Source organism: Ursus americanus, chromosome 1 (genome assembly GCF_024610735.1).
Source record: "Ursus americanus isolate L20-20 chromosome 1, mUrsAme1.1.p, whole genome shotgun sequence".
NCBI classification, from domain to species: domain Eukaryota; kingdom Metazoa; phylum Chordata; class Mammalia; order Carnivora; family Ursidae; genus Ursus; species Ursus americanus.
The window spans coordinates 40,958,990-40,983,756 of NC_142127.1; the positions used below are offsets into that span (position 1 = coordinate 40,958,990).

A 24,767-nucleotide genomic window follows, 5' to 3' on the forward strand; every position below is an offset into this window, starting at 1 on the left:
CATATACCTTTCTGAGTTGGTGTTTTCATTTTCTTTAGATACATACTCAGAAGAGGAATTGCTGGATCAAATGGTAGTTGTTTTTAAATTTTTTGAAAAATACTGTTTTCCATTGTGGCTGCACCAATTTGCATTCCTACCAACAGTGCACAAGGGTTCCCTTTTCTTCACATCCTTACCAACACTTGTTATTACTTGTCTTTTTGATATTAGTCATTCTAACAGATGTGAGGTGATATCTCAGTGTGGTTGTATTTCCTGATGATTAGTGATGAGCATCTTTTCATTTCCCTCTTAGCCATCCATATGTCTTTGGGAAAATGTCTATTCAGGTCTTTTTTCCATTTTTTAATTGATTTTTTTGCCTTTTGCTATTGAGTTGTAGGAGTTCCTTATATATTGTGGATATGAGCCCTTTATCAGATATTTGGTTTGCAAATATTTTCTCTTATTCAGTAGGTTGCCTTTTTGTTTTGTTGATAGTTTCCTTTGCTGTGCAAAAGCTTTTTAGTTTGATGTAGTCCCATTTGTTTATTTTTACTTTTGTTGCCCTTGCCTGAGGAGACATATCTAGAAGAATGTTGCTACATCTAATGTCAAAGAAATGACTGCCTAAGTTGCCTAAGCTTTCTTCTAGGAATTTTAAGGTTTTAGGTCTTACAGTCAAGTCCTTAATCCATTTTTAGTTAATTTTTTTTAAAGATTTTCTTTTATTTATTTGACAGAGATAGAGACAGCCAGCGAGAGAGGGAACACAAGCAGGGGGAGTGGGAAAGGAAGAAGCAGGCTCATAGCGGAGGAGCCTGATGTGGGGCTTGATCCCATAACGCCGGGATCACGCCCTGAGCCGAAGGCAGATGCCTAGTGACTGTGCCACCCAGGCGCCCCGCATTTTTAGTTAATTTTTATGTATGGTGTAAGATAGTTATCCAGCTTCATTCTTCTGCATGTAGTTTTCTCAACATAATTTATTGAAGAGATTATTTTTCCCTATTGTATGTTTTTGCCTCATTTGTTGTAGATTGACCATCTATGCATTGGTTTATTTCTGGGCTCTATTCTGTTTCACTGATCTATGTGTCTATTTTTGTGCCAGTGCCATGCTGTTTTGAATACTATGGCTTTGTAGTGTCATTTGAAATCAGGGATGATGACACCTTCAGCTTTATTCTTCTCAAGATTGCTTTTTGGCTTTTGGGGTCTTTTGTGGTTCCATACAAATTTTATTTTATTTATTTTTTTTTCCATACAAATTTTAAGACTATTTGTTTTAGTTCTGTGAGGCCATTTTATTTTGATAGAGATTACATTGAATCTGTAGATTGCTGTGAGTAGAATGGAAATTTTAACAATATTAATTCTTTCAATGTGTGAGCATGGTATAACTTCCCATTTGTTTGTGTCTTCTGTTTTTGTTTTTGTTTTTCATTAATGTTGTATAGTTTTCAGTGTATAGGTATGTACCTCCTTGGTTAAATTTATTCCTAGGCATTTTATTCTTTTGGATGTAATTGTGAATGGGATTTTTAAAAATTTCTTTTTCTGATAGTTTATTATTAGTTTATAGAAATGCAATAGACTTCTGTATCTTTCAACTTTATTGAATTAATTTATTAGTTATAATATTTTTTGGTGGCATCTTTAGGGTTTTCTACATATAGTATCATGTCATTCACAAATAGTGATAGTTTTACTTCTTTCTTACCAATTTGAATGCTTTTTATTTCTTTTTCTTGCTTAATTGTTATGGCTAGAACTTCCAATACTATGTTGACTAAGAGTGATGAGAATGAGCCTCCTTGTCCTGTTCCTGATCTTGGAGGAAAAGCTTTCAGCTTTTCACCATTGAGTATGTGGAATTGTCCTATATGGTCTTTATTATGTCAAAATACATTTGCCTATACCTACTTTGTTGAGGATTTTTATCATAAATGGTGTTGTATTTTGTCAAATACTTTTTCTGCATCTATTGAGATGATCATATGATTTTTATCTCTCATTTTGCTAATGTATATCATGTTGATTGATTTTCAGATGTTTAACCATTCTTTCATTCCTGGAATAAATACCAATTCATCTTTTAAAGTTATTGGTGTGCCTTCTTATCACATTCCTTGCCTGCCCTATTTTGTAATTATTCTCTGTTTCTTTTCTCTTCTCTTATTTTTTTCCCTTGTGATTTGATGGCTTGCTTTAGTCTTATGTTTATATTCCTTTCTCATTATTTTTTGTGTATCTAGTATAGGTTTTTGGTTTGTGGTCATGGTGAGATTCAATATAATAACATATATATGGCAATCTATTTTAAGTTGATAGTCACTTGAGTTTGGCCACCTTCTAAAGGTACTCTGTTTATGCTCTCCCCAATCTGTTTTATCATTTTTAGATCATATTTTATGTCTTTTTTGTGTGTATTTCTAACCTAACTATTGTAGATAATAGTTGATTTTACTACTTTTGGTTTTTAATCTTCATACTAGCTTTATAAGTACTTTATCTGCTGCCTTTAATATATATTTGTCTTTAGTAGTGAGATTTTATCTTATATATTATTTCTGGTTATGGCCTTTACTCTTTAGCTTAAAGAAGTCCCTTTAACAAATGCTTCTCAGTCCAGTTTAGTGGTGATGAACTTCCTTAGCTTTTGCTTGTATGAGAAACTCTTTTTTGTTTTCCTTTCAATTCTGAATTATAACCTTGACAGGCAGAGCATTCTTGGTTGAAAGTTTTCTCCTTTCTGCATTTTGAATATATCATGCCACTATCTTCTGGCCTGCAAAGTTTCTGCTGAAAATTCAGCAGGTAGTCTTATGGGGTTTCCCTTGAATGTAACTAGTTGTTTTTCTCTTGTTTTAGGATTCCCTTTTTATCTTTAGCTTTTGGCATTTTAATTACAATGCATCTTTGTGTGGATCTTTTTGGATTAATCTTATTTGGGACTTTTTGTGTTCCTGGACTTAGATGTTTGTTTCCTCTCCCAGGTTAGGGAACTCTTCAACCATTGTCTTTTCAAATAAGTTTTGTTTGATCCTTCTTTTCTCTCTTCTCTTCTGGGACCCCTGTAATATGACTGTTAGTATGCTTGCTGTTGTCTCACAGGTCCCTTAAGCTATCGTCATATTTTTAAATTTCCTTTTTTTTCTTTTTGCTGTTTTGTTTTAATGGTTTCCACTATCCTGTCTTCTAGGTCACAGTCTGTTTTTCTGTGTCATCTAGTCTGCTTTTGATTCCCTCTAGTATATTTTTCACTTCAGTTATTATATTCTTCAGCTCTGTGAGTTCTATTTCGTACTTTCTTATATTTCCTATCTCTTTGTTGAAGTTCTAGGTGTGTTCACTCATTCTTCTTCTGATTTTAGTGAATATCTTTATGGCCATTAATTTGAACTCTTTATTCAGTAAATTAATTATCTCTGTTTCATTAAGGTTTTTTCTGGGGTTTTATCTTATTACTTTATGAAACATGTGTTTCTCTGTTTTCTCATTTTGCTTGATTTTCTGTATTTGTTTCTGGTGTTATGTGGAACAGTTATCTAGAGCTGTCTTGAAGGAACGGCTCTGTGTAGGAGTTGAACCTTGTCATTTAACCTTACCCTAGTTCTCGGTTGACTCTCAGGCTGTCTCTTGGATTGTTTTAGAACTTTGTGGTTCAGAAATTCAGTCCCCCTGGGCACCTGAGCCTGCCACTCAGAGGGTATCCCTTGTGTAGGCTGGGTGTGCCCCTTGACTCTGGTGGTGCTGGATGAGCAGCCGGGGGATAGCGGGGGCCAGGGTTGCTTACCTCTGCTGTTAGGTCACTAGAGTGAGGGTACCAAAATGGCACCTACCAGTGTTGGTGTCAGTAAAGTAGAAGGAGCCAATAACAGTGGCATCTGCCGGCATGCCATCCCTGGAGAGAGTCCCAACAGACTTCTGCCTCTCTGGTAGCTTTAAGTTTAGCAAGTAAATCTCCTTCACTTATAATCTAGTCTCTTTTCAAAATGCTGCTTTTTATTCTGGGTCCCAAAGAGTGTTGTTCTGCACATAAGCCCTTTAAGAGCAGAATCTTCATTCCCTATGTCCTGTGTTTCCCCTGAACATAATCCCCATTGGTTTTCAAAGCTGGGCATTTTGGAGCTTCTTTCTCTGGTGCAGGACCTGAGGGTAGGGGTGTCTTGCATGGGGTTCAAACTTCTTTCCCTTAGTGAGAAGTGATCTATATCTATATCTATATCTAAATTTTTTAATGTCTATCATGTTTTATACATATGTGTGCATGTGTGTGTACACACACATGTTTTTTGAGCTCCCTCCGGATTGTGGGTTGCCCCTTTAGGGGTGTGGTTTTTGGTGAGAGCATGTCTCTGCCTCTCCTACCAGTCTTGATGTGGTCCTTTTATCCTTTGTTGTGGAGCAGGTGTTCAGCTAGTTCTCAGGTTCTTTTAGGGGCTATTTTTTTTCCATATGTAGTTGTATATTTGTTTTGTCCATGGGAAGAGGTGAATTCATATCTTCCTACATCACCATCTTGAACTACCTCCTCTGAGTTTTCTATTATTGATAAACCCTACTTTGCGTCTACTTGATATACTATTATAAAATAAATATGAATGCATTAAAACCACCACAAAATCCAAACCAGGGACCCATAACCTACTTAATGGAAATTGCAAAGAAAATCTTATACTGGGAAATATTTACTGAAGGTCTCAATATTCTAATCATTCCATTAGGTGCTTTATGTCCTTAGGCCTACAGCATAAGAGATAGATATTATCTCCATTTTATAAGTAAGAACCCTCAGGTTATCCAACTTTACAAGATCACACAGCTAGAATCTGATACAGTGACCCAAGTCTGTTTCCCTAGTTCTTCCCTTTTACACTGAAGTAAACATTGTATGGGAGAATTCTGCTAATATTCAATCTTTTGTTGCACTCAGTAGGACTGTGGAAGGCAATTCATTGTGATACGATTGCTTTATATAAGGAGTTAGTGCCTCAAAAAATTAAATAGAGTAATATTTGATCATCTAAGAGAAGTTTAATTATACTGAGGTTGTTTTTAAATTATGAATTTAGTTTTTAGAGAAGCTTCAGAGTCACCGAAAAGCTGAGGGGAAGATAGAGAGATTTCCTATAAACCCTTGACCCCACACATGCGTAGCTTCCCTCATTATCAACATTCTCTACCAGAAAATTATGTTGGTTACAACTGATGAACCTATGTTGACACATCACTATCACATAAAGTCCACGGTTAATATTAGAATTCACTCTGAGTGTTATACATTCTATATGGGTTTGGATGAAAGTATAATGACATATATCCATTAGGATATCATAAAGAGTATTTTCACTGCCATAAAAATCCTCTGTTTCATGTATTTCTCTCTTCCAAATCCCCTCATTTTGAAAAAGGAGATAATTTTGTGATTGGTTAGTGTTCTTTAGTATTTTTTATTACATAAAACTCCTCATGCAAAAAATTAAAATGTTATGAAACTGCTGACTTTCAATTATGGCAGTTTTATATGGTTTGATCTAATTCTAAGGCAAAACTTTAAAGTTTCCCTTTACTCCTACCCCTACCCATTCTTACACAATTTGGTGTGTATCATTATGGTGTCCTTTCTCTGTATGTGTGTATGTGCCATAAATGGAATCATACAGTATAAATTCTTTTGCAACTTGGATTATTTCTTTAAAAACAGAATTGACTATGTTTTTAAATTTAAAAAAATTTAAAAATTATTATAGAAGTATAAAAAATTTTTATTGACATATAATTGGCATACAATGTTATATTAGTTTCAGGTGTACAACTTATTGATTCAGCAATTCTGTACATTACTCAGTGCTCACCTCCATAAGTGTTGTCATTATCTGTTCCTGTACAATGTTATTACAATATAACCAACTACATTCCCTATGTAGTACCTTTCATCTCCATGACTTATTTACTTTATAAGTAGAAGTTTGTACCTCTTAATTTCCTTTATCTATTTCATTCATCCCTCTACCTACCTCCCTGGTGGCAACCAGCAGTTGGTCTCTATATTTAAGAGTCTATTTGTTTGTTTGTTCATTTCTTTTGTTTTTTAGATTTCACATGTATGTGAAATCATATGGTGTTTGTCTTTGTCTGACTTATTTCACTTAGCATAATATCCTTTACGTCCATCCATGTTATCACAAATGTCAAGCTCTCCTGCTTTTTTGTTGCTAATATTCCATTATATATCTATATCTATATCTATCTATATCTATATCTTTATCCATTCATCATCTTTATCCATCTTTATCCATTCATCTATCAATGGACACTTAGGTTGCTTCCATATCTTGCTTATTGTAAACTATGCTGCAATAATCATGGGGAAGCATTTATCTTTTTTTTTTAAAGATTTTATTTATTTATTTGTCAGAGAGAGAAAAAGAACATACAAGCAGGGGGAGTGGCAGGTAGAGGGAGAAGCAGGCTCCCTGCTGAGCAAGGAGCCCAATGCAGCACTTGATCCCAGGACCCTGGGATCATGACCTGAGCCAAAGGCAGACACTTAACCAACTGAGTCACCCAGGCATCCCAGCATTTATCTTTTAAAATTAATGTTTACATTTTCTTTGGATAAATACCCATTAGTGGACTTACTGGATATATGGTAATTATATTTTTAATTTTTAAAGGAACCTCCATACTGTTTTCCACAGTGGTTGCACCAACTTACAATCTCACCAACAGTGCAGAAGGGTTCCCTTTTCTCCACATTGTCTCTAACTCTTGTTATTTCTTATCTTTTTGGATACTAGTCATTCTGACATGTGTAAGGAATGGTTACACCTGTTTTGATTGTGGTTTTGATTTGCATCTCCTCATGATTAGTGATATTAAACATCTTTTCCTGTGCCTGTTGGCCACCTGTAGTCTTCTTTTTTCAAAATGTCTATTCAGGTCCTCTGTAATCAGGTTGTGTATTTTTTTATTTTTATTTTTTGATGTCGAGTTGTATGAGTTCTTTATGTATTTTGGATATTGGCCCCTTATCAAATATATGATTTGCAAATATCTTTTACCATTCGGGAGGTTGTCTTTTTATTTTGTTGATTTCTTTTGCTGTGCAGAAGATTTGTAGGTTGATAGAGTCCCATTTGTTTATTTTTGCTTTCGTTGTCATTGCTTCTGGAGTCAGATCCAGTGAGGAGCTGCTTTGGAGGGATGCTTGGAAAGGCAAGAAGGTTGAGTGAGGTGGAACCACATGAGAATGCTCAGTTGGGGCACACAGTGCTAGCAGGGTAGATGGAGCTTGGTAGAGTTGGCTCCCACAAATGTCCTGCTGTCTAGGCTGGAGGAGGGGAAAAGAAATGGCACCTGCCAGCACTTTTGCTCTCAGAGAAATATCCTGTAGATCCCTGCCTCTCTGGTATACTTTCTAAGATTAGTCAATAAGTTTCCTTCACCTATACCCCAGGCACTTTTCAAACCGCTGCTTCTGTGCTGTCTTCAGCTGAATTATTTAGTATGCTGTCTCTTTAGGAGTGGAGACTCAAGTTTCCTATTGCCCTCAGGCTCCCCTGGAGTTAAGCCCTGCTGGTTTTCGAAGGCAGATGTTAAGGGGATTAGTCCTCCCAGTGTAGGTCCTCAGTGCCAGGAGAGCCTGGTGTGGGGTCTGATCCTCTTGCCTTTCCATGTCTGTGATGTCCCTTCTATTTGGGATTAATACTGCCAGGAGTTTGGTTCCCAACCACATCTCTGCCTTCCTTACCCTTTTGTATGCAACCTTCTCTCTATGGCTAGCTGTGGAATGTCTCTTCTGCCACTCTTCAGGCATTTTTACAGTTAGCTGTGTAAATAAATGTAGCTATTGCTTCAATGTATCTGTGGGGCGGGGTAAGCTCAGGATCCTCCAACTTCACCATCTACCATCCTTCTTCCTACAATGAGGTTTATTGAAGTGATTTTGTAGTACCAAAAAACTTAAAATTTACTCATCTACTTATTTTATAGACATTTCTGACACTACATATGGTAAATATCAATCTGCTTAATTATAGCCCTCTGAAATCTCACCTTTATTCTTTGTTTTATGGTTATAGAAGACCTTTTTAATATAAATACATTTTCAAGGAAGCTTTGAGGGGGCTGACTTTATATCAGTGTAAGAATTGTTTACTCTCCAAATACAACCAACTAGATAGCTGCCTAAGCCTCCCTGCATCAGATTTTTGCAGATGGACTTTTGTTTACTTAAGGAGGAAACTTGGAAATCATTTTCTGCTAGAAAAAGAGAAAAGAACCATATTAAAATATAAGTATAAACCACTTTACAATTTTAAACATACTAATTATCTTGATATTATCCCTGCTACTGTTTCCTCCCATCAGTGTGAATAATTGAGAATATTAAGTGCTTGTTCTCAATGCAACTATGTCCATTTAAAAAATAATACTTCATGAAATTATTACATATTTAAAATTGAATGGTTTATAGTAAAATTTTCCCAAGTCTTTTTTTGGTGCAATGTTTTAACAAAAAGTTACAACTTTTTGAGGTTTTTTAAAGGAATTCATTCTATTTTAAGATGAATCATATTATCTGGGGTATGTATATTTGGACTTAGTGGTTTGCTGCTTGCATACTATGCTAATTTACTGTGCTAATCTTTTCTTGTCTTCCTCCTTCAGATATGGTCCTTGACCAACAAGTGAGCTCAGGTCAGCTCAATGAGGACGTACGCCACAGGGTTCATGAGGCACTGATGAAACAGCATCACCACCAGAATCAGAAAAAACTCACCAATAGAATTCCCATTGTTCGTTCCTTTGCTGATATTGGCAAGAAACAATCAGAACCAAATTCCATGGATAAAAATGGTAAATGTTTCTTTATTGTACTCTTTATGTTTATTATAGGTATCTGAAATTTTAAAGTGCTTCTAAATTCTTTAAAACATATTTTATTTGAAAATGATCTATTGAAATACAGATTGCTGTAGTAGAATTATTTCTTTTTTGTATGTATATAGTCTGATTATCAAGCATCAAATTATAGAAATTTTAACAAAGAATTTAAATTTCCTGAAATGTTCATGAAAGAATGAGAAGGAAACTTTTATCGAATAAGAAGTTACACACTCAAATGCAACAAACATAAACTGAGCATCAGTTGTAGCCCTGTCAAGGGCGTAGTCTTCGTCCCACAACTTGAGAATGTGATGTAATGCTTTGAGTTATGGTTTTTTAAAGTTAAAAATGAATAATGATCACCAATTATTGTTTGTGGAAAAGAGATATTGATTTCATGTTATTCGTAATCAACAAATTCCATGAGAGATTATGATTGAAAAGACCAACTAGTGCATTGCTTGTGGCTCTACGTATGTTAAGCCAGATTTCCAGTTCATAGGCTCATTGCTGTTTGCAGTGCTGCGTCTTCGATGTCCCTGGAGCCACGGTGCACTTACTATCTTCACATACCAGCACAGATGACACCAATCACTGTTGTTTTGTTTTGTTTTGTTTTGTTTTGTTTTGTTTTGTTTTTTAGCAGTCATGACTTACGCTTTATGGCTTGTGCTTCAGACTGTTTTATCCTTCTTTTGTATTTTGTTCTCTCCTTGCTTCTATTTGAACCTTCATCATTTACAATAAAGAAGCTGCTTAGGAATCTCTTGGTACATCCATCCTTTCCATTAGTATTACGAAGGAAAATAAAGTTATCGTGAGGATGATATGAATTTGTTAAACTTACATCAGCTATAAAAATTCCCAGTTCTAAAAGATAAAAATTAATGAAAAGTAACTTCAAACGCTGTACTAGAAAGACTATCACTTGCACAAATGCACTAAAGCGTGTATGTTTCCGCACGGACTATTTTATGACATTTCACTCCTACTTTCAAAAGCTGTAGGGATGCCTTAAATACAAATGCGTGAAAATGAATTTTCTCCACATTGTGCTTTAAATGGGATTTTTAAACCAATTTTCCTACTACTGAATCACATATATACATATAGAATAAATGCTTTAATAAATCAATGAAGATGATTAGATGTACTGTTGTTTCAGGGCACAAAACTAGTTCTCAATGGCAAAATGATTTTTTAAATACTTATTTGATTTTTTAAATCATTGTCCTTATATAGCAATCTGTAGTTGTGCATACACAAGTATCCCCTGCTCTGAAAATTCACGTTATGCCACCTCACTTTGGTTATTTTAAAGATTTATTTATTTGGGAAAGAGAGAGGATGCACGTGCATGTGGGGGGAGGGGCAGAGGGACAGAGTCTCCAGCAAACTCCCTTTTCAGAGCATGGAGCACAATGCGGGGCTGGATCTCATGCCCCTGAGATCATGACCTGAGCTGAATCGAGTTGGTCGCTTAACCCACTGAGCCACCCAAGTGCCCCACACAACTTCATTTTCATGAAAGATCTGCGTTAGTACCTATTTTCATTAACCAAAAGAAATCCAAAGAGGCTTTTGCTCCCAAAAAAAGCTGTTACTGTACTTTTGTAGGTCTTAAAAGTGAAGTGGCATAAGGCAAACTTTCGGAAAGTGAGGGATACTCTTCACTTCGTGCCATTTTGGCTTATGAAGGGTTTCACAGGAACACTTCTTTTGCGTAGCGAGGGAAACCTGTAGTAAGTTCAGTTAAGTACGTTATAACATATACCAACTTGTATTTGTAGATTCCACTGAGCATTTTGAGGATTTATGATTTGCTTTAAATCACATCATATATTCAAAATATATTCATATTCTAAATCACAATTTGCTTTAAAATATACACAAAAATGACAAAGTGAAGTTTTTATATTCTGAGACTTAATCTAAATCTAGTACTTTTATTATGCTTATAATACTAGAATTTATTTGGGTATGATGATATTAAAACAACAGATTCAGAAATATACTAATTTTGATGTTGGGCTTATGTGTACATGATTCTGAAGACCTTATTAAAATATCTCTATGAACTAACTCTCTATGAATGCAAGCACATTTAAAAAAGTTCTGCCTTCATGATTACTTTTAATAGAAATTATACAATAAAATCTATGTCCATAAGAAGGATATGTGTTTATTTAAAAATGCAAGGCTCATGAATTGAACTAGCCATAATTTATATTTCAAATTTCACTGGGAATAATGGTTACTATAAAATAACTTTATTGCACTTTATTCATGGAGGGAAGAATGTAATGAATTTACTGGATGACTAATTTATTGTAATATCATGTAGACCTAGAAACAGTATTTGATACTGCTTTAAACTTCTGGTAAACATAAGAAGAAATGATAGAATTATAGCCTTGAATCACAAGTCTACATTTAGATACATAGAGATACAAAGTTTTCTGAAAGCCTGCTTTTTGCCTTCCTGAGGCAAATGCTTAGTTTTTCTGAAAACTAGAATGTGAGTACTTCTGAAGTGATTCTGTCACCATTTGTATAATCAGCCTTTATCTAAACACGTAGAGATCTTTTTGAGGCACACATTGGAGTAATAAAAACTTGGAAATATTTCTAAGATTCATATACCCAATTAAGTATTGTTGTAGAGTATGCTGTCAGAAATGGTTTTCTAAGCCTAGGCTTATAACACCTCCTTGTGACTCTGTTTTGCTTCTTCGTACACTTTGCATAATTATGTGTGTTGAGAATTCTGAAAATATGTATAGACTTCACCAATTTAGAGATAAATCTCCTATCCAGAAGTGAAAAAAAGTGTGAAAGACCTTTATTACTAAGGTTCTCAATCTACTTAGGAACTCTAAAAACTGACAAATTCTAGATAAACAAACAAATCGAAATTCATAGCCATAAATACAGATTTGACATTGTTTCAGAATATGCAATGGAGACTTTTTTTTGTGTGTGTGCAGTAGTACAGAGAGATGCAAAAGGATTTTAAGAAATCCAAAAAGGTGAAAATAATACTCTTATTATTAAAAAAAATATATCTTCAGCAGAGTATTTCATGCAAAAAGATTGAATTTTTTCTTTTAACATTATAATGTAATGAGGATTTTCTGGAAACTTGAAAAGAGAAAATGTTTTCCTTCCCCCTCTTGTTTTTAATATACTGTCAATTTTGAGGTAAAACAATTGAAATTCCCTCAAAAATGAACTGATATTTATGTAGAGATGTCTAATAGAGTCAAATAGAATAAGGTTTCTACTTCCTTAATTGACTTTTCCTTGAGCATTATTACCTTGGTAGTAATCCCAAGGGTTAATTAAATTCAGATATTTCAGTGTGAGTCTCAAATGTGGTTCTTCCCCATTTTATAGATTTGATATGCAAGATAGTGATTTCCTTGCTCCCCTCCTCCCTGAGTCTGCACTATTTTGTTCATAACTTTTTTAGTGATTTGTGATAATTTGTCAGTCTCACCTCTAAATATGTTAGCTTTACTTTTTTGTATAATTTTTTTTCTTGGTGTTTTGCACATTCTCTTAAGGGCTAAGTTGCAGGATGCTATGGATTCACCGTGCATTTGAATGCCACCATGCTGTGTTTAACTTTCACTTTTCATTAAGCATCAAAACTGTGAGAATTAAATGTCTGATTCTGATGTTTCAATAAAAAGTGACAGTTACATTTGGCAAAACAACAGCAAGAAATAATAGAAAAATAATATCTTCTTTAACATTAAAACTCTGAAAAAGATATGTGTGGAAAGTACTCAGAATAAATATATCAAGAATACTCAATAATTCCTTGAAACTAGAAGGACTTTCTAAAAATAAAAATAAGACTTGTGTTTAATGATCTGAAAAGTAAATATATCAATATTTGTATTTATCATTTAGGTAATGAGACATTTGGATTACAAATCTCATATAAAATATTATTAACCTACTGATAACATTTATATGTTTTAAAAATAATTTAAGACTCAGGTGTTTGCTCAGGTGTAGGTTTTTCTCATTCCACCGTGTTCCACTAATAATTCTAACTCTATTTCTTTTCCTTCACATATCTTTTCTCCCTCCTCTTACAAATACTTTCCAGTTGCATCTTTTATTTAGGATCACAAAAGGAGTTACAGAGCAGAAGGTCTCTAACTTACTTTCAAAACCATAGGTTACAGGAGAACATTTAGATTTGTAAGGATGGGGATATGAGTTAATTCTGTAGGCCTGTGTAGATTCCAGCCCTTAAAATAATGTATACATGTGTATTGTGAATGATTTTCATTTATGGCTTTTGGAAATCAGTTTTATTGCTTTATAATCACTTCTTTTACAAATGCTGTACTTTTTATTTTCAGATGTATAATGTTTTTATGTGTTGAGCTATTTATATGCTTTCATGTTTTTTAAATACTGTGCTCTCATAAGTAAGATACCAAAGAGTTTAAAAATTATTCCACATAATGTTCTGCCTTTGAAGAAAAAAAAAATTATACTTACAATTCTTAGAATTACTTGAGAGAAAACATGTTAAAAGATTCATGTAGATATCAGAAGTAAACATTATTATTCAATAAAGGTGTCTTCCATTGTTCCAAAAAAAAAAAAACCAAAATAAAAACCAAGGTGACTTGTTAACAAAACTGACAGTTCTGTTCAGAGGCTGTATTGTTGTTACTGAGTTTTAGAATATTAAGACTAGATATTAACAGCAAAAATAGATCTAATATGATGTGTTTAAATTTATTCTTTCTTATATTACATTAATTATTTTCAGGCATACTAATTTATCTCCAAGTTTAATTATGTGCATACTTTTTATGTTTTTGAAATGTAGCTCACCTAATCAACATTTTCTAAATATTTAGCCTTTCTTTCTTCATGTTTTCTATTCCCATGAATAAATGTATTGTTACACATGTATGTAACTTTGTCATTCATCTTTATATTTCTTTATTTTGCTCTGTCTTGTGTCTGTCTCTAACAGGCTCATCTCATCTCTGTACCTCCCTCATCTCCTACCCTTTGGGTACTCTAAATGCGTTGAAGGTTTCTGAGGTAGTGTAAATCAGCTTGGTCTCAAGGTTAATAGTAATGTACCTTTATGTCTTCATCCCAGTTTCCTTCAATACACATGAGTTTCAGCAGTTAAGCAGTAGCAAATAATGCTATACTTAAGTGATATATTATTCTCCTATTGATTTGAATTTGGCCAAATAGAAGTTAAAAAGCTGCTGTTTTATGACATAATTTATTTAAAGAAGAAAAAACTGTAGGTAAGGGGTTAAATGAGCTAATATGATACTTTACAGATATTTTGAGAACATATTTTACAGTTGTGTTGCCATAATGAGATGCTTTAATGATATTGACATTACTTAAAATAAAAAAAAATTACCTTTGACGTAATTTCATGTTCCTTCCCCCCAACTTTATGAAGAGGGAAATGACTATACCAGTCTCACAATGGACTTAATGAAAAATTTATGAAGTAACAAGTAGAATGACAGAGCTTTCATTTTCTAATTAGCGGTTACTTAAATTACTCTCAGTTTTCTCCCATGCTTGCCCCATATCTTTTATAATTTGCCTTGGAAAAATATGTGGTCTATAATAACTTTTTTATCTGACTGATATATGCTCCCTCATGGAAGTCCAAAGGAAAAAATGAATTCATGACTCAAAGGAAAATTAATTCAAGCAGTGCTAATATGAATACGACATAATATGCATTTTGATTAATAAGATGTATGACAAATATTAGAGTTTTGGATTTAAGATGGTGAAGTAGTTGAGTTTAAAAGCCTGGAAAAATAGGGGCACCTGGCTGGTTCAGTTGGTAAAGGATGTGACTCTTGTCCTTGGGGTCATGAGTTCAAGCCCTATGTTGGGTATAGAACCTACTTAATAAACAAATAAATAAATAGATTTATAAAAGCCCGGAAAACTAAACATATGTAGGATGATGTTAGGTTTCTTAAATGCTTACATTTAAGTAGTCATGACCATCTCCCAGTTAATACTAATAGTGTCCATTTTTCATTTGTTTTTGAATAATATACTCTAAATGTAATTAGGCTCCTGAGTTAATAAATGTCTCTCTGTCTTTTTTTTTTTTTTTTTTGGATAGTCATCTTCGTGCCTCAAAATTATTTAGACATTATAATAACAGATGTGATTAAACATTGCAATGACATTTATTTATAGGATATATTAATATGAATAGTGATCAATGGGTAAAATGAAGGTAATATAAAGAAATAAATAAAAATATGTATGTTCAAAAGCATTGTAGCATCATGATTAAAAATAGTATCATGAAAATTAGCATTTCTAAAGCTTCCACACATATATGTGGGTGCTAAATCCTAACATTATACCATTTTGTCCTGGAGGGAAATATATCCTCACAAATTCTTTGTTATTCTGTTAGAAAACATACTCTCACTTTTGGTTGAAGGGAAATTCCTATACCTGAAAATTGGCATTCTGTGAATTACTATTGTTTTAAACATCGGACAGAAAATATGGGTTGCCCTTTCAAAGTCTATATTTACTGATTATTTTTATGTAATAGTATTTACATTAATAAAAGTTATTTTGAAATCCAAGCCCATCCCCTTCTTCTGAAAGGCAGTAATTTTTGGAAAAAACTAAAGAGATCAGTGTTTAGAAAGACAAAGACTATAGTCATAAAATTTATTTTAATTTGTGGAATTTTTGGTCATCCAACAGACTATGCTTCGTGATTTAGTTACATACATATATTAATATATTTAGATAGATCTAGATATATAAAAAATACAATTTTAAGCCCCTTAAAGACTTCTATTTTTCCAAAATAACCCAAACCAAAGTTGTCAGTTTGATTTTTAAATTACAATATCTGTGTATTTTTCTACATCCTGCCAAGTTTTCAGATACTACCTTGAAGATACAAACATTTAATGTCTATTGTTTTGTTTTAACAAATTAATGTACATATTAAGAAATAAAATTTGGAGTTCTCTTTAAACTTTGCAGGACTGTTGATGTGATTAAATATATTTATTACTTGTATTTACTACTATTATTTAACTATTACCTCTGAAATATAAAACATATCAAATTTGTAGCCTATATTTCTATAGCATAGGTTGGTAGTTTGAATGCCTTTTTCATATATGAGCATACATTCTATTCACATCTCTAGAATTTAGAACTTGCAAGAAATTTCCTATCACCTCCTATGTCTTCTGCTAGTTAAGTAGTCTCCACTAGGTCCTTATTCAGATCATGAATCATGGAACATTGCATCAAAAACTGGGGATGTACTGTATGGTGACTAATATAACAAAATAAAAATTATTAAAAAATATTCATAGAGACAGACTTCAGATCTCTTCCTGATTGTTACCTTTATGAGGTAATATTTTGTAAAATTTTCATCATCTTAGAACAAGAATAGAACAATAAATCTCAAAGTGTTAATATTTACAAGAGGAAATACAAGTGCCAATGTTTTAAAGATATCACATGAGCTGAAGGTAATTTATAAAATATTCTGCTTTTAAAGTATATATATATGAAAACACAGGCTATCCAATGTATTCAGAGTTTAAGTTATGACATATTTTCTATCCACTTAAATCTCTTCAAAGTGGGTGATTTTGCATTGGATTGACTCTTTTTGTATGTATTTGCTGATCGAATTAAATAATTTGTCCCTCCCTGTAGTTTTATATCACATGAAATAAATTATCATAAGAAAGCCAATATACGTTTATTTAATTTTTCCATGCCTTGAATTTCACCACTCAATTTTATGGAACATTCAGTAAATTTAGGTTTAAATATATCTAGTGTTCTAATTCATGAAAATATGGAGAAATGATGTGAAACTGGTGATTGAAGACATCTGTTAGTAGCACAAATGCATTATGTAAAAGGTTTTTTTAAAATTACAGTTATTATTTTGAGAATGATAAATGAAATGGCTGCTAATGAACAGTCACAGTCATAGCTGCACATGGCGGTTAGAAATGGGAGAATGAGAATAATTGATGCAGTTTATGTCTGTCATTTCTCTGAAGTTCACGTATCTCTTGGAATTTGATGTAATCAGAATTTGTGCACATGGTGGGAGGTAAATTTGCTTTAAAAATTCATTTTAAAAATCTTCACCAAATGTATTATTTTACTTTGTGTAGTGAAAGCAGAGAAATATTTAAGTTTTGGAAGAATCTTAAGTCCATTACTTTCTGGCAATATAACAATTTTAAGACATAACAAAATTGTACCTATTAATAAACGACCCCTGCCTGAGAGGCTTAATTGTTCCAAAAGCAAAAGTATAGTTAATATTTGAAAGCAAATTATTAGTATTTTAAGTCATGCTTGGTAATTTCTCGGTAACAAAGAAAAAAATGGGATTCCAGGAGAGAATTTGAAGAAAAGTTTCTATCTGTATATACACTAGTAGTTTAGAGAAGGTCAGATAAGTACAGATTCTAGTAAGTGGAGAAGATGAGACTAAAGGTGAACTTTGAATAAAATTGGGATTTAAGTAGGGTACAGAGAAGAGGCAGGCAGAGAGAGAGGAGAGAGCATTTCTGTCTAAGGCTGAGGCAAATAAGAGCAGTAATTTGGAGTCACTGAGTTATGGTCATAAATATGGTCAAGGCTTCAAAGCCGGGTTGCCATTACTCATTTCACAGCAAAAGTAATAAGTGAGGATGAGGGGAGGTTAGGGAAGAAGAAAGATGCAAGTAAGAGTAAACAGAACTTGTTAGTTTTTATCATTTAATTGCTGAATAGGGACAGATTTCAGATAAGCTGTGATTGAAAAAGATCTTTCTATTTCGCGAATAGTGGAATTTCATTACCCATTGTCACATCCTCACCTCTACTGTCCATTTAACTAATATTGTAATCTTCCCTATAATGGGAAGAAGACTATAAAGTAATTAAGTTGCTGGTTAGTGTTAATGGAAAATTAATACAATTCAAGTTTATTGGTCTTTTCTGATGCAGGGCAATATCAGTATACTTACATAATTGAATAGTAACAAGGATAAAATCGTATTCACAGGGTCTGTACTGTGCAAGGGAAAGGTATTTCTGACTGCCCCTGTCATATAGAAATCTCTAGAAGTTTTTGTCAAAGCATTTTTTCTCATTGTCTGTTTTCTTCAGATGCAATGGAAGCTATAAATATGTTGTGTATTCAGATACATCTGAATATTTAGATAAATATTTGCCTTTTTTTAAAAAATTACATTTTAAATTCTTCAGGTTGAGCTTAAATCATAGATGTCTATCTTGTTTTATATATATTTAGAAACCAATGATGTTTCAAAACCATGATTAGATTTAAATATTTTGCAGATGATCTTCTTCATAGAGAATAACTGTTTAGGCTATGGAGTTTTAGTCTGAGAATTGGCTTTCTTTTTCTTGACTGAATTCTCCCATTTCTATCTGTAACTGACAAATAAGAGTATTTGTATTGATATAGATCTATTTATATTGACCATGCTTACCTCATAAACTCATTAAGAAACCTATGTTAGCCTAGATTAATTCATTTTTCACTCAATCTGTCTAGAATTGTGTAAGTAATTGTTTGTATTCTGTAATAACAATTTCTTTTAGCAGGTCAGGTTGTTTCTCCTCAGTCTACTCCAGCCTGTGTTGAAAATAAAAATGATGTGAGCAGAGAAAACAGCACTGTTGACTTTAGCAAGGTAGGCTTTTCTCTCTCATTTAAGTAAGCCGCTGAATTATTACTAGAAATTACTACCCATTTTAAGAGGTGTTGACACAACTTTTTGCATGTAATTTTTTTTTGTTTCTTAGCCAGAGCTTGATACTGTTACAGATGATGTTAGTATTTAAGTTCACCTGTAATGTTTTGCTTATTCACAACACCAAATGTGTAAGTTTTATGTATAGTCTTCAGGTTTCAGCCACTTGGTATAATGTATCTCTTCCAGAAAAAAAGAATAGGTGGACTTCGCAGAGATTTAATAGAAGTTTATTGTTGAAACTATTGCTAGTTATTTTTTTCAAATTCATTTTTCTTCTATTTGTGGAAAAACAAACCATATGATATAAACTTCATTGTCATAATTCAGGAAGGCCTTAGTGTAAGGAAACACTAGAACCTAATAAGACTGAACAGAGTTTTGAATAAAAACATAATAACAACTGACTCTGTTGAGGGATCCATCTAAATAGAGACAATTCAAATGAAATCATTTACTTGAACATATTCTAAGAAAATAGAATACGTGTGGTTTTGGTTAGCAAATTCCTGAAAGTGTATATGTGCTATTGTAGGCTATGGCAAACTAACACTTGACCAGGAAAAAGGAGTTTCCATATTGATGAAAAATAAAGAGTGTCAACAATTCTCTTTATCTGAGTGGCTGAAACAGTAGTAACCCAGAGTGTTTTTTTTTTTTTCCCCTGAAAGCACTTAGCACTGGCAATGACTGTAACAGTGGGAGGAGGTGGGAATGGGAGGCAGAGTAGAAGAAGTTGCCTGCATCAAGCTTCTGAAGATTAATGGCGATCAGCTCCTTGTTGCTGTTTCAGAATGCCTCTGCCAGTGCCTAAATGGTCTAGGTCTAGTCATGTGCATGTTCTCCCTCTGGTGCCTGGTGGAGTCTCCATGGGAGCACGGTGTACCAGCTTAAGTCTGTTAATTATGCGTGCAGGGACTGGGAGGCCAACAAAAGGGGCATACTAGTCCCTGTGGGATGAAACAAAGGCATGAAAAAGGACCTCCACACCAGCAAGAGAGAGAGGTGAGGGCATACTCGGGCTATCTTTCTACAATGGTTCAAAGCTCATTTCATCATATGGAGGCATGTGATTCAAATATTAAGCCAGTTCAAATGTATTATTCCATTTGCCGCTCCAAAAAGCATATCTTTTTAAAGCATTACATCTTCATTCATCTACAAGTTGGAATAAAATTGTCACAAACTGCCATACATTTAATTTCTGTAATTCTCCATTTGAAACAATATCTTAAAAGCAATGACATAAAAAGTTGCTTACTTATTTATGCAGGCACTAACAGCATAACAAGGGCACATTTAACACTCTCAAAAACAATGATAATACATCACATCCTTTGAAATAAACTACCTTTTAACTTTTTTAAAGGATATAACCCCTTGACCCTGAATTTTATATCTCCATATCATTTTGCTTTTAGTTCTCTGACCTATCTTTGCAGCCTTCACAAATGCGTTATCACATCTGAAAGAAAATGAATACTGTCAATCGGGGAGAGTAGTCTTAGCTTCAGGTCCCCCAAAATAATTAGAACTACAGAAGAGAGAAAAATATATACTTTCCTTTAATCCTTATCTTCCTTATTGCATTTCCAATCACTGGTCCATTTCATCTTTTGACAGACAAGTGAAATTTCTACAGCCCTCTACTCAGTGCCAACCATCTCTATTCCCCAGTCTCTTGTCCATATCATGGCACATTGGAAAGAACATGGCCTTTGAGAAAGAACATCAGATCTTGAATCCTAACTCTAGTATTTATAAGCTATCTGATCTTGGAGAAGTTCTCTGCAATTCAGGTCCTTCATATGTAACATAAGAACAATATTACCTATTTCTAATTTTGTTGTAAAGATTAAATGAGGTAATATAGAGAGAGCCTGGCAGAGTGCTGAATATATAGCAGATATTCAATAAGAAGTGGCTATTATTATTGCGTTGTTGTTAATATTAACAGAAATAGTATCAAAAATAAATACTAGACCAGAATTTAATATGTTTTTGTCTCCCTTGGATGTCTAGTGTCTTGAATGGTGCTTGGGATGTATTTGTTGAATGAATCCTATGAGATTTAATGTAATTTAAGCCTTTAGTTCTGGAACTTTTTTCCAAGTAATACTTCTTACCTTATTACCTCGGAGGGCAGAGTAATAGGGTTTGGAAAGAACAAATGTGATCCATTGTTATGGAAACAAATTTTGGTGCCAGATTTTACAGGTACATGAGTTAAGGGTTTTTAGCCCTGATGATTTCAGTTTGGTAGTGAATTTGTGAAAGCTCAGCTAGTCTCTAGGTTACTGTGGCTATGTTAATATTTAAGCTTTAATATGTAGATTCCAAACCCCAGTAGGATTTTGTGATGTTAAGGGGGGAGGGGAGAGTATCCTAGGTACATTCAATCTACATATTTTTAACCCTTCCAATGGATAAGCTCATCAAATTTATTGATTTGAGGAATGCTTTTGAATATAATCTGAGTTGTCAGGTTTTTGCTTCCCATAATGCTTTTAAAAAGCGATGTGTCAAAACACTCTATATCTTTTTGTTTTTTAAACTGCCATGTAGAAGATGGCTAAATAGTATTTCCCAGATGTTAGTGGTGTTTCTTTTATTTCAAATGACCCAAAGAAGACTTCACATTATTTTCTATGTAGAAGGAACTTTCTTCTGCATCTATCTTTAGCATGTGAAACATACTACAATGAGTGGATTTTTAAATCTTTGAACTATGGGAAACCTTAGAAATCTTCTCATTTAGAAAGTGAGAAAGCTGAATCCCAGAGAGCGTAAGAGAGCTGCTCAAGATCAGTGGCTGGTTAGTGTCACCACACCATTTCTCCCCAGAGAATCCCTATTAATTTTCTTGTACTTTCTTTCTATAATGGGTTTAAGACAAACTTTCTCCCTAAGTCCCATCACTGTTTCCATCACATCTCAGCATGTGGCTCGTCCAGACACTTTCCACCATGATCTTCTGTCTCACCTTGTTCCCTAGAGATATATCTGTTTCTCACCTGCAACTTAAGTACCAAATGCCCAGAATAAAGCATCTTTCGCTTCTTAGCATAAAGGTCTAGAGAGCCGGGAGCATGAATGTGAATCCATATTCATAAGAGTACATACCTTGATTTCTTCAAGGTCCTATTCAGAGAACCAGAAAATTCTGGTTTATGTTCATTCCAACTGTTTGAGTCCACTTGAGGATTGTCTTAGGGATATAGTTCAGCCTCGTTCTTCAGAGCAGTTTTAGACATTTGTAATTTTATAAAAGGTTAAATTGTGGTTCTTAAATATGATCTTTTGTTATATTAAAAGGTAGTTAGATTGTCAGGGTTCTTCTGAATAATGTATTAGCACAAATACAAAAATATAGGGCTAATGCAAGAAAAATATAATTATATAATATAATTAGATAATGTATTATATAATCTATTCCTTCCAAGTCTATGACCACCCCAAGAATAATATAATGTAATGAGTATAATATGATGTCTATTCCAGATATATATTATTTAACTATAAATTATTACATTTTAAACCAAAAGACAAATTTGCTAAACCTGAAATTATGCATTTTTTTAAATAATAGATATAAATCAGTGATATATTCGGTATTATGTAATGCAAAAAAAATTTAAATGCTAGGATCCTATATTTCCTTTTGTAAAATTAGACTATTTTAGCACACTATGTGTTCCTTAATTTAATTAAATTGCATCTTAAGGTGTTTATTTGTATGATTGCCACCAGCCTGAGACACAGATTTTAATAGTTGAGGCTACAGCATTTGTCAAGCAATAAATGAGTTTATAGAAAGTTTTTTGGGTGGAATTTCAATTTCTCAGTAAAGTTATGACAGGTATTACCAATATAATTCAAATTTATCAATTATAAATTTTCTTAAAAAGCTGTTTCACTTTAAATTTTGTTTCAGTGTATTAACATTGTATAATTGTTATTTTCCATTGGGAGAAAAAAACTTAGTTTTTTACTCTCTTAGGCCCTAAAAGACTTATGAAGATATTTTATGCTTTTCTCACAGGGTTAATAGTGTATAGGTAATCTTTTATCCTCTCCTTGAAATTTTATGCATTATTGTAAAATTGTAAAGCATTACTAATTTAAAGCATTTTCAATGTGTGCATTTCTTCTAGCTACAAAAATAAAAATGAAAATATGATAATAATTCCCATGAAATTTAACCTTCTATTATTAAGGTAAATAAATACTTTGTATCTATAAATTAAAAAGTTAGATTCCATAAAAGGAAAATATTTACCATGTAATATCCCAATGTATATGTTTTATGAGTTTACAAATTTACATTTGGAAGTATATTTGTAGAATAAAAACTTTGGTATTTATAATATTTGTCATAATTTTTTATAGGCAGTTTTGCTTTGTTAAATCATAATTTTTTTCCTTAAAATAGAACATTGGTTCTATTTAATGTTTTTAGTGGAGTACTGCAGATTATTTTTATGTTTAATCTTTGTGATAAAATGTGTACTTCATCTAATAGGATTTATGTTTTATGACACCCTTATCTTACAGAAAAATTAAGTAGTTATAAACCTTCTGACTAGTTATGCTGAGGTACTGATTTCAGAAAGTAACCTATTTAGTGTAGTCATTACAGTCTGGCTATGGACTTTCTAAGGTACTCATCCTAAAAGTTTTCATTTTTTTCATTTTAAACTTCTTGGTAAAAATCTTCTCAAATCATTAAATTTGCAAAAGAAAAACATCTTCTTTGCCTTACTTATATTTGCCAGAGCTCTTTTCTCTCTCTCGGCTATCCTGACTTTGTCCTTGGGGCCCCATTTCATTAACAGGAGAGCATACAACCAATTACTACAGCAGATAAACTCTTATTCTCCCTACAAACAGATATCCATAAAAAGCAACTTAAATGAATTAGAAACAAGAAATAGGCCTTGTGAAATTGACTTTAAAGTCAGTGCTTGGTTTTCATTGAGGCCCTGTGCATAAAAATTGATATTTACCCTTAAGAATGTTTTACAATCATTTCCCAGAATTCATCTCTTAAACATTTCTTCTTATTAATGATCGCTTTTGTTTCGTATGCATTCATTTCAATCACAGACATCTCATATCAGAAATTCAACTATGGCTCTTCAGCAACTTCAAATGTTAATACCTTTATTGTTTTCTTTACTCTGCTATATCTAAATTCTAATTTCTGATGAGAAATTGAAAATGAAGAATGATCAGGCCAAGTATAGAATGTGAAGGATATAGAAAAACTAGAAGAAAAATGAAGACTAAAGTCATAATTTATACTGTAAGGAGAGACATGGTTACATTTCTTTTTAAATAGGCATATTTTGAGTATGAATTTAAATGTATTGTACACAAAATTAAGATGATGCAGTATAAAATATCTAAATCTATTGGCGAATACTAATTAAATTATAATTCAAGTATATTCATTTATTTGAGCACATACATTTTTCTCCCTGAAAATTTCAAGATTGCTGATGGCAAAGAAGCATCTTTTAAAAACATGAGATAGAGAAACTAGAGTATTCAGCTTATTTATGAGAACATAGAAAAATACACAAGTAAAGAAAAAAGTTATTATTTAAAGGGCAAATGAGATGTTTAACTATTTTAAAACTTTATTCACATTATATATATATATATATATATATATATATATATATATATAAGTTACATTTATTTCACCTACATTTATTGATGGATTACCGTGGATATTGATGGATTATGAAGCACTGCGCTAGGATATGATTTAGCAAATTTTGATTTATCTTATTTTACTTTGTGATGCTCTCAGGTTGATCTGCATTTTATGAAAAAGATTCCTCCAGGTGCTGAGGCTTCAAACATCTTAGTCGGGGAGTTGGAGTTCTTGGATCGAACTGTAGTTGCCTTTGTCAGGTTGTCTCCCGCTGTGTTGCTTCAAGGACTGGCTGAAGTCCCGATTCCAACCAGGTAAAAAGTATCAGGGCATCTTTTGCATTTTTCTTAAGCCATTTTTCTTGGTAAACTCCCCCCCCCCAACCAAACCAAACCAAACCAAAACAAAACAAAACAAAA

General features: G+C 33.0%; 1 protein-coding gene across 1 annotated transcript in view; it reads left to right on the forward strand.

The window, feature by feature from the left end:
• Nucleotides 1–8,661: 8,661 nt before the first annotated feature.
• Nucleotides 8,662–24,767, forward strand: part of SLC4A10 (solute carrier family 4 member 10) — a 118,861-nt gene continuing 102,755 nt past the window's right edge. The window contains exons 1-3 of the mRNA XM_045780822.2: nucleotides 8,662–8,850; nucleotides 18,535–18,626; nucleotides 24,505–24,662. Of these exons, the coding sequence (XP_045636778.1) occupies nucleotides 8,664–8,850; nucleotides 18,535–18,626; nucleotides 24,505–24,662 (437 nt within the window). The 5' untranslated portion in view covers nucleotides 8,662–8,663. The remainder of the gene's footprint in view (nucleotides 8,851–18,534; nucleotides 18,627–24,504; nucleotides 24,663–24,767) is intronic.